The sequence below is a fragment of the Gadus morhua genome, chromosome 16, assembly GCF_902167405.1.
Source record: "Gadus morhua chromosome 16, gadMor3.0, whole genome shotgun sequence".
NCBI lineage: Eukaryota > Metazoa > Chordata > Actinopteri > Gadiformes > Gadidae > Gadus > Gadus morhua.
In genome coordinates, this window is record NC_044063.1 from 18,958,256 (window position 1) to 18,968,384 (window position 10,129).

Genomic DNA, 10,129 nt, shown 5'->3' on the forward strand with positions numbered 1-10,129 from the left:
AAATATGCGTCTCACAATTTAAATCACGTCGAACCAAGGCCTGTAACAGTTTAAAAAAAACGAAAAAAGTAGCCTAACCATTGCAAATAAATGCTTAAAGCTGCAAATAAAACGGCATCAAATGGACTATGGAAATACTAAGCGTTGTGATCTACTCTACATTCCCGGGATTACAGCTGCGTCTTGCGGCGGTGAAAATAGCCGACACACTTTCACTTTCACCGTTGCTGCGGGTCTGCTTTCCCGAACTCACCGTTGTGTTTCAGGAGCATATGTTGCCGCATAGTACTTTCTGGTAGCTCGATTTCGCTTGGCATATATTACATTTCACCTTATGATCTCCTATTTCTTTAAAGTATTTCAATTCTTCGCTGCGGTTTGCTTTAACCGCCATCTCTTAACTTTTTGAATTCTGGCGTGCCTGCACACGGCACGGAACGCGCCATGGAAATGGATGCATTTAATTTTCTTTGTGCCCACGTCATGCGTTAGTGGCGCCGACAGAAAATTTATACATTTGCTTCAGAAAACTTGTTTGTGTGTGTATATGCAAACTCGAGTTTGCCTGTCCACCAACCGAGTTCATTTGTAACGAGGAGTACTCGAGTAATCGATTCCTCACGCCCATCCCTACTAGTTGAACATCAGGGAAGCACATGCTGGGTGGTGCCATCTTTGCTCCTTATGACTGCAGTCATCACTGATATACAACTGACCTATTCCACCTCTGACATCACGTCGGTGCAAGGTAACGAGAAGTGAGTTTCTCTTTGGTTTTCCACCAAAGAGAAACTCATTCATATGTGTTGAGGAAGCTTTCAGAATTATAATTAGTGTAGTTAAACAGGGGCCAGTGTCCATTGTGTTGATTTGAAACCTTATCAGGGACATTTTCCTCTTACCACTGCTTGCCAAGTTTGGGTTTGTCAATGACACACTTACAGACCTTCAACTCCAGCAGCATGATTGGTTGGTTTTCATTCCTGTATTCCTCTACGTCTGCTTTTATGTATAAGTCTGTCACTGAATATAAGTGACTTGGTTTATCAAACAAACCACTATAGTGGTGCAACATCAACGGTTTTGCCTTTCTCCATGAAGTGGTATTAGGACGCTATATACCTCCTTGTTGCCTTTACTTTCCTTTATTGCTTCATCTCTTTCTCCTGCCATCATTCCTCTTTTGCTTCCTCCCTCCCTATATCCACCCTTATCCATAATGGATGAGGCACACTCAAGACAATGCCTTCCTCCATGGCTAAATGCTAAGTTTCATGAAGGGGGTTGCATTGATGCCCCAGCTAATGCTAGGCACCTGTCTCCACAGACTCCTTTACCCCCCTGTTGGTCCCCAAACCTTTCTGTGATTCTCCCTATCTAATCCTAACAAAGCTTGACTCCCCCTGGAGGAGCCGATGGACATTTGTAAGAATTGAAACCAGTGCCCGAGGAATCAAGCACTCAAACACTTAAAAAATGCAGTGTTGGAGTGTATTTTCGTGTATGTTTAAAAGTGTGTTCTCACAGGATTCAAAGCAGTTCTTTCGAGTTAAGATTGTCGTGTTTGTGTCTGAAGTTGTGATGATCACAATGTTAATCCATTCTTGTTTGTGAGCACGAATCCAAGAGCAGTACAACCATTGTAATCTATTTAAATCAAATGAAAAGTTATGCAAATGTTTTCCTAAAACGTATAAAAAAGTACACAGGAGAAAATGTCCTCTGCAATGTAACTTGAAATCAAACCCTAATATGTATGCAAGCACATCCATACATGACTTGCATACAAACAATGTATTGTTTTGTATTAATTCTGCATCAGAGGACATCGGGTTGCACATAGGACCACTCAGCCATCAAAGTAGATCAGATTAGCTTTTCATATCAACGTTGTGACCTTTACTTGGTGACGGTGTTTGTTATCATAGCATATTCTCTGGTGAAGATATAGAATTTAAAAAAAAGACTACGTTGCAATCATTTGTTCACAAAATAATGTATTTCTTAATTTGGTACATTGTACAGCATTGAACATTGAAAGTCAAAAGGGCTATGTTTATGCAATCCATCTGTGTAGCCTCATTGTTGTAGCAGTCCTTGCTATCATTTTAAAAATATTTTAGAAAAATAATACACTTATGATTTGACTTTATTACCATAATTCTTTGAAGGGGCATCAGCTAGCTGTTTGCTGGTGAATTCGCTGTTTACGCAATCCGCAAGGAGAATGTAAGGAGCATCATCCCAACGATGAGGAAGTTACAGCTGCTGCCCAGAGTCCCAGACGATTCCATGCAAGAGTCGAGAGCTTCTAGAAAACAGAGGATGAGGAAATGAGTTCCGCTTTCATATTTCAAATATTTCACAAAAAGCCACATCAAACGGAAACGGCACCCGTGAGTCATATCACAAGGTTACAATTTGAATCTATTAATGAGAAGAAATAAAACTAGACTGAATTTAACTGTGTGGCTTTCATTGTCAATATAGAATGCATGATGTTTTTGGAAAGATACTTTCCTTCTGGGACTTGTGCTTCAGTTCAATTTGTGTGTTGGGAGGTGTCTCTCCTTTGGAGCCCACTAAGTGGATATTATCGGGAAAGGTATTCTTCAGTGCGCACAGGAAGGGTACACGCAATACACTTTAAAAGAGATATGATTTTCCCCAAACAAGGTAAATCATTATGTGAATTCCACCGTTCCTCAACTCTGACTCCAATCTTTGTTCTTACTCGGACGATTACCTCAAATGAAATATGAAGTGAAACTCATGCTCATGCTTTTCTTTTGAGATATAAGAATAATATCAGAATATCATTGGAATATATACATAAACTAAATGAGCTCAAGATCTAAATGAAAAAAAAAATATCCATGAGTGAGTTGATGCTGACTAATTAGTTGAATAACAGCATCTTGACCCATGACTAACTAAAGTATACAGAGACAAACAAGATGAGTTGTGAAATTACAATGTTGTAATCCATCATCAAATCAGATTTTCCAGCCTGAGGTGCTTGCTTACCATGCAAGTATGGGAGTAAGTGTGTGTGTTTGTGTTCATTTTCATTTGTGGGGAGTGCCTATGAGTAATAGTGGAGTCAGTGCAGGGTTGTGCGAGTATTATTGACCAACTGTGTGATTAGCATTCAGTGAGGTGGTGAGGGGCCATCCTCCGACTCACATCTGCAGTGTTACTGGGAACTGAGCTGTGTATGCCTGGGAAGGAACCGTGTTTAAATGACTCAAAGAGATCACTGAACATCCTCACCCGATGCGTACACTTTGGCTTGCCCCGTATGGATATGCAAGTGTGAAAATCAAGTCTCTCAAAAGGTTCAGCATCCATATTCATGAGATGCCCGATAAGAGAGCATAGAAAAGAGGGGGAGAGGGATTTGGTGTTTGTGTGACTCCATACCTGACACTCCTTGGATCTTTGGTACTAAATTGGTCCAAAATTGACACTGTTGAGCGATCATCTTGCTCCTTTGTAGAGGCTGGTTGGTGTTCAGAGTCAGATAGAACTGGCTTTCTGCCTGAAATAGGGGCCATGGAACTCCGCTGTTGCTTGGATTTCTGAGGTGAAATAGTGGGGAAAAACCATCCTATAATCATCAGAAATTCCTGCAACATAGGTTGATATTCTGTGGTTTCAAAAAGACCACGAAAGTCAGTTCATACCCTGTCCGGGCGAAGTTGGCCCACTGCTTCATGATGCTCCTGCTCATGTTTACTTCCCTCTCTGTGTATTTAAGAGAGGCATTCAACGGCATCCCAAAGACAAACTCTATCTCGTAGCCATGCATCACACCCATCCATGCTGGCCAGGGGTTGGCAGATGAGCGGTGATCAAACAGATAGAAAAATGCTTTTCCTCCGTGCTCGGAATACCTGGAAACAGAAAGTAGAATGTATTCGGAATACTGTAGCCAGCAAGCAATGTGTCACTCAGACTAGCCCATTCTAGAAGCCCATTCTAGTAGCCCATTCGAGTAGCAGAACAAGGCTTACAGTAGGATTATCTTGTCTTCTATTTTATCTGTAACAATTACATATGCATCAATAAGCATTACGTATCCCTGTCACATTGCTGATTACCTGCGTGCAAACTCTAATGTGGGACAACTGAAGAACTGATGTCCTAACAGGTCACCCATGGCATCTCTGTTCTTCACCTCATTGTCCACCTCACTCCAGCTGGTGTACTGGAAAATGACTGCCTCTTTTGTGACGTTGTTGGTTCCTGGTAGTGCGAGTGGTATGCCTTCAATAAACAACTTCCTACTGATGGGGCTCTCGCCAGCGAGACTATAGCCAGGCATGCCGTAGACTAGAAAGTACGTCCCTTCATTCTGGTTCAGACCGAAAAGCACCTCAATCTTCTTGAAGTTGCCAGTCTTGAGCAACACCTGTAGATCAGCAGAGAGGCAGAGAGATGTGATGTGTGTGTGTGTCTCACGTCACACATGACTTCAGCTTATTCAAAAAGCAGAATAATAAGACAGCCAAGTAGTTCACTTGTGGGTATGCAGTTACACAGTATATTGAAACACTGGCAAACAACAATTAACACAATGGAGATTTGATTGTCACGAACACTTACCACCTTTAATTTTTATCCCAGGACGAGGGATTCATGATCAAGTTTGTTGTCAATTAACAGTTGTTACAATTAAATGAAAAATAACAAGGCACAATGAATAAAATGAGGTAACTCAAGTCAAAGGACAACATTTGTGTAATGAACTGTATTACGTTTATAATAAAGCTGGTAGCACATCTGCTGCACTATTAACTAATGGTTTATAACTAGGTTAACAAAAAAATTGCAGCCTTATTTAGTGTTTACAAAGCATGATTAACACATGTACATAGTTTGTAAATCATCCACTTACGATTCATAAATAATTGCATAATCAATTGTGTCATTATCTCATTAATAATTTAGAGCTGATTCTGAATTGTTTCCTAATGGTCGGCTTAGCTCAGGAGGTAGAGCAGTTGTCTTGTAACCGAAAGGTTGGTAGTTCGATGTTGATGTGTCCCTGAGGAAGACAATTAACCCTAACTGCTCCTGATGAGCTGGCTTTCGCCTTGCATGGTTGACTCTGCCGTCGATGTGTTGGATAAAAGTCTCTGCTAAATGCATGATTGTAATTTTTGTTATTTTTTCATGGATGTGGAATTCAGTAGGAATTCACTTCTACTTCATTAATCCTTCATTAATACATGCTGTTGCATGTATTTGAAAGTGCTACCAAGGATCTTACAGGCCAGAAAATATCTGTAACGTAATTGCACGTAAATAGTCGTCAATTAACTCTTGTAGAGTGCATATAAAAATATCATTATCAATTGACATACCCCTGTTATAAAAAAACTAGTTGGAACACAAAGGTTCCAACGCATACCTCTGGTTCGTCAGGTAGGAAAAGCCCATCGGCGGACGGTGCGAAGGGAAACCCGAGGATGGAGGCCTCAGTCAACACCTGGAACTGCTCGGTCACTATGTCCACAAGGTCGACTCTCTGGAGACAGCGCTCCAGATCAGCAGCAGGGGACCGGGGACAGCCCAGGAGAGACGCCAGGCTCAAGCTCCTACCACAAGTTGTGTGCGTGTGTGTGTGTGTGTGTGTGTGTGGGGGGGGGGGGGGGGATTCATTGGATAACAAATTAAGGGATGGCGCAACAACACTGTCACTAGTTCAAATGATTTTCGGGGTCTTCTGGCTTCTATAGAACGTTAACTACTAGACTGTCCTGCCCCAATGAAAATAAATGATTTATTGTTGTCATTTTGGTGTATATATATCTATATATATAGATATATATATAAATATATCTCTTTATGTGGTGTGTATCAATTGTATATACATATACAATTGATAAACACCACATGTATAAATAGAAAATGTGTATATATATATATATATATATATATATATATATATATGTATACACAAATATTAAAACAACTCTATTGAGAGTGTGATAATAGAGGGCACAACCCAATATTTATATCCATCAATGAATTAAAGTAGCCAAACAAATACATTATTGTTACAGAATCTAACAAATCAAGGGCCACCTCTTCCAAGTCTCTCGCTGGCTGAGGCTGGCCCAGGGCGCGGTGGGGACGCCGCTCTGGAGGATGGCCCGGTGGAACAGACCGTGGCTGCTGGGGGCCAGGAGGTGGAAGCCTACCGACGCTGCTCCGGCACTCTCCCCGAACAGAGTCACCTGGAAACCAGGACACATCCACACCCCGGGAGCTCAGTTTTGTTAACGATTAACCAGATGAAAGTATACATTTATCCCGTTAAAACCAACCCTTAGAGGAAACATGAGGAACAAAGACATCCTGTACTACTTGTTATCTCCTCCGTACAATTTGCCGCAGAAACAAAAAAACATATGTGATTTACAACTGTACAGGAATTTGTAGAAAAGATAACGTGCATCTGGTGTGTATCAATTCCGTATGTACAAGATTGCAGGGCTGAACCGGACAAGATAATGAGTAATGCGGAATGGTTAGATAAACTTTTTCGGATCGTCCTGAAAATATGTTGTTGTTGCCTCTGAGGGACACCATGAATCACAACACAATGAATAAAAGATGAATATATTTGACAAATGTTTTTACAAACGCTACCTTTGAGGAGTCACCTCCAAAAAATGCAATGTTATCTGCGACCCAGCGGAGAGCTAGCTGCTGGTCCAGTAAGCCTGCGTTGCCACGGATATTATCGTTTTCAGGAAGCGAAAGGAAGCCCAGCGCCCCGAGCCTATTACAAGAAAAAAAGAACATTGTGATGTCAAACTATGTCTGACTGATAAGTAGGTGGTCATCTCTGTCCTACTGTGTTACAACAGAACTTTTGCGGGGAGACACAGCCTGGGCCAGAGGCCAACAGCTGCAAGGGATGGAGTAACGCCTCATTTCCCTAATTTACTTTTTGTTTTCTTACCGAAGAAAACAAATGTGTGCGAGTGGATGAAGCCTTCAGAAGGGGATTTTAACAGATTTATTTCAACAGTGGCCAGTTTGTGTTGTTTGAAGCCTAAGCTGATACCAATATGAAGGGAATAGAACATGAAACGCTGAGTTCACCCAGATCTGAGTTGGTCTGTCATCATACCTTAGGTATTTATCTGAAGTCTGATTTGTTAGATTTAATAATACAAATGATTGAGTGTATATGATCAACAAACACAAATTAAGTCAAGATAAACAAGTGATAGCATTACTATCATTGTTTACATTCATAATGTGCCTATATTGTTTTGTACTGATAAATGCATGCGTTTGCTGCCTTGCCTATAGTTCATTGACACCACCACCACGTTTTCTGATTGGCTCAGGAAGCGTCCATCGTACAGGGCCAAGGAGGAAGTCCCTGAGGTGAACCCGCCTCCATAGATCCACACCAGCACAGGCAATGTTTGTGATTTGCCTTTGAGATGTGGGGTCCAGACATTGAGATAGAGACAATCCTCACTCACTGGTGTATTGGGGTTCCACATCTCTGCCCCACTAAACTCTGTGAAGGAAACATAAAAAATACAATTATAATAAAATGCAAAATACAAAAAAAAAAAACTGATATGGGTGAGGTAAACTAAGTTCAACTGATTGCCTCTCAATTCACAAATATCTGCACGGGTTTAGATTCCACACATCTCCTACACAGCTGTTTGCGTTCCTCAGTGTTTACGATCCCCTGTGTCATACACATGATCCCTCTTGTTCAGCTCGGGTTTTTTTTGGCAACAGCTGTTGTTCAAAATGTATTTTGAACACAGAAGCTCCCTCTACTGTGTTTTAAATAACTATGCATCCCCAGCTGAACTGCCATCGTCATGACCTATGTCACAGATGGACGGGCATAGTTGGGCTTCATCATATCCTCTATCCATGAACATCTGCTTCAAATTATTTTTCCGACATATTTGTTACAAAGGGCCTTATATGCTGGACAAGCACTGGAGCATAAGTGAGACACTCATTCAGTCAGTCATTAGAGAGAGGTAAAATCATGAAAATTTGTCAAAATGGCACCTGGAAAGAGTGTATCCGGCAGCTGATAGCAGGTATTCGAGAAATTGGCTGCGTTTTTCACCCCTTCCCATTTCCCTGCGGGCTTGGGGGCTCGGAACCGGAGCTCCCCGAGTGGCGGTTTAGCATAGGGAACGCCCAGGAACGCCCTCACGTCGTGTCCCAGGACGGACAGACGGGTCCCTCGCACCTTCCCGTTCAGCGTGCTGATGGTGAGGTCTTCCGGAGGCTGGCCCAGGGATCCGCTGCACAGGTGGAGCACCAGGAGCAGGAAGGGGGTAGACGTCGCCATGGAAGAACCCTGCAAGGGAAATGAAACCGTCCTTCCCTTCAGACTCCCTTCCCCCAGTCACACCTCAGGGTTTAAGTGATGTGCATTCAGATCCATGGGATTCACGGAACGTTTTCCTGACCCAGATACCTCCTCGGACATAGCTGTCGTGTTTCCATTACAGCCGTCACGTGTTGACTTCAATGTTGTTGTAGTAGACTGTCATTTCCCTAGTATTAAGTCATTTATTAGTAGTTGTGTGTGTTGCCAGCCGCCACATTTACATCATCAGATTAAAGGTTGACTGACTGATTAAATTGATTGCATCATACACACCTTTGGATTTATTACTGTTGTACATAGTGAGTCATTGTACGTTTAAACTATAGGCGAGGATGTATTCCACTCAACTAAACATGTCAAATGTGTTTCCCTGAATGGTAGGCAGATTTCACCCATCATACACTGTGCAATGCTCAACCGAAGCTTGAGAGCATCGATGTCGGTGGAACACAGGGCCATCTGCCCAGATGTATTAGAAAGAGGTCAAAGTTCACCTGGCCGATGTCGTCGGATTGTGAAAAAGAATAGCATACGAAAGTTCACAGAGTGACTGTATAGGGGGAGATGATACTAAAAATGATACTTTGGTGAATCAGAGTACACAGCATTGGGAAATGACTGTGAAGTCTCCACACCATGGGTGTGAACCTGCGCAGCTGTCAAATGTCTATAAGTCTCCACTGAGTTTGATCTATTCCGCCCGCAAATGGGGTGAAGGCCACAAAACCTTGATATCGGTAATTCATTCATAAACTGTTAATAAATCATTCATATCATTCATCGCTCATAATAAATAAGCTCTTTATAGGGTGTTAAACAATTAATTAGTGTAACTAATAACAAATACAAATATTTTGTAACTAATTACATACAATAGACATGAATGATATAATAAACACAGATATCACCTGTTTACAATGGCAGTCGGCCCTGTAAACTTTTAAAAGTCTTATTATAATCCTCTCCCAGTGTTACAGGCGGCTAGATCTAAAACATTAGTCCATTCATGAACAAGTTTTATTCATAGAGGAAACAACAGCAATAATGGCAAGCAGCCAGCGTAATTCCTGCCTGGCACAAGCTACAGGATTAGAAGAGGCACATGCATTGTAGAAACAGAGCAGCACAGTAGAAGCAAAGATCAGCATTCTGTTAGTGAAGGAATCATTGAAGGTTTAATTATTTTTTGTGTCTTGTAAATGAAGGCCTACCTTCTGTCACAAGCTAGTTTGGTTCCAGTGTGCTGGTGAGTGCGGCTGCAGCAGCTATAAAGCAAGGGAGGCTGGACCGTCCACTGTCCGTCTGTGACGGTTGGAGCAGACCACTCCTCCTCTGATACGGGCCTACACACTGGATTCCTTTATTGCTATTATTTCTACCAAAGCCACTGAGCTGCTTTATTAAGGTTGAAGGGTGAGCATTATAATTTAAGATATATTATTATTACATAAAGATTTTTTTTTACTAATTGTATTATACTATTTTATAGGAATCTTATCTTTTAAAGTGGTTGTATGTATATGTATATATATATATATATATATATATATATATATATATATATATATATATATATATATATATATATATATATATAAAAATGTATGCATAAATATATATGTATATATATACATAATCCACTATAGAGTTGTCAGATATTTATGCACACACATATGCGCACACACATGCATACACTCTTCAGACGTTTATTTCAGAGAGAGAGAGAGAGAG

General features: G+C 41.2%; 1 protein-coding gene across 2 annotated transcripts; it reads right to left on the minus strand.

The window, feature by feature from the left end:
* Positions 1-1,980: 1,980 nt before the first annotated feature.
* On the minus strand, positions 1,981-9,707 carry LOC115528753 (cholinesterase). Of its 2 annotated transcripts, XM_030337052.1 has the most exons (10): positions 9,610-9,707; positions 8,068-8,365; positions 7,327-7,549; positions 6,661-6,793; positions 6,094-6,245; positions 5,417-5,603; positions 4,104-4,414; positions 3,687-3,896; positions 3,424-3,581; positions 1,981-2,311 (listed from the first exon to the last, which is right to left on the minus strand). In XM_030337052.1, the coding sequence occupies exons 2-10, from the start codon at positions 8,354-8,356 to the stop codon at positions 2,208-2,210; spliced, it is 1,767 nt and encodes a 588-aa protein (XP_030192912.1). In that variant the 5' UTR covers positions 8,357-8,365; positions 9,610-9,707; the 3' UTR covers positions 1,981-2,207. The 2 variants fall into 2 exon arrangements, with proteins under 2 accessions (XP_030192912.1, XP_030192913.1); XM_030337053.1 differs by lacking the exon at positions 9,610-9,707 and having other exon boundaries at positions 2,091-2,311; positions 8,068-9,531.
* Between the last annotated feature and the right edge of the window lie 422 nt (positions 9,708-10,129).

What these genes read in the sequence shown, in the direction of transcription:
- LOC115528753 (XM_030337052.1), bottom strand. Translation starts at nt 8,356, where the DNA reads ATGGCGACGTCTACCCCCTTCCTGCTCCTGGTGCTCCACCTGTGCAGC. An exon ending in GCCGGATACACTCTTTCCAG is followed by an intron (nt 7,550 to 8,067) that starts GTGCCATTTTGA and finishes TTTCCTTCACAG; the next exon opens with AGTTTAGTGGGGCAGAGATG. An exon ending in GCCAACTTCGCCCGGACAGG is followed by an intron (nt 3,582 to 3,686) that starts GTATGAACTGAC and finishes ATTTCACCTCAG; the next exon opens with AAATCCAAGCAACAGCGGAG.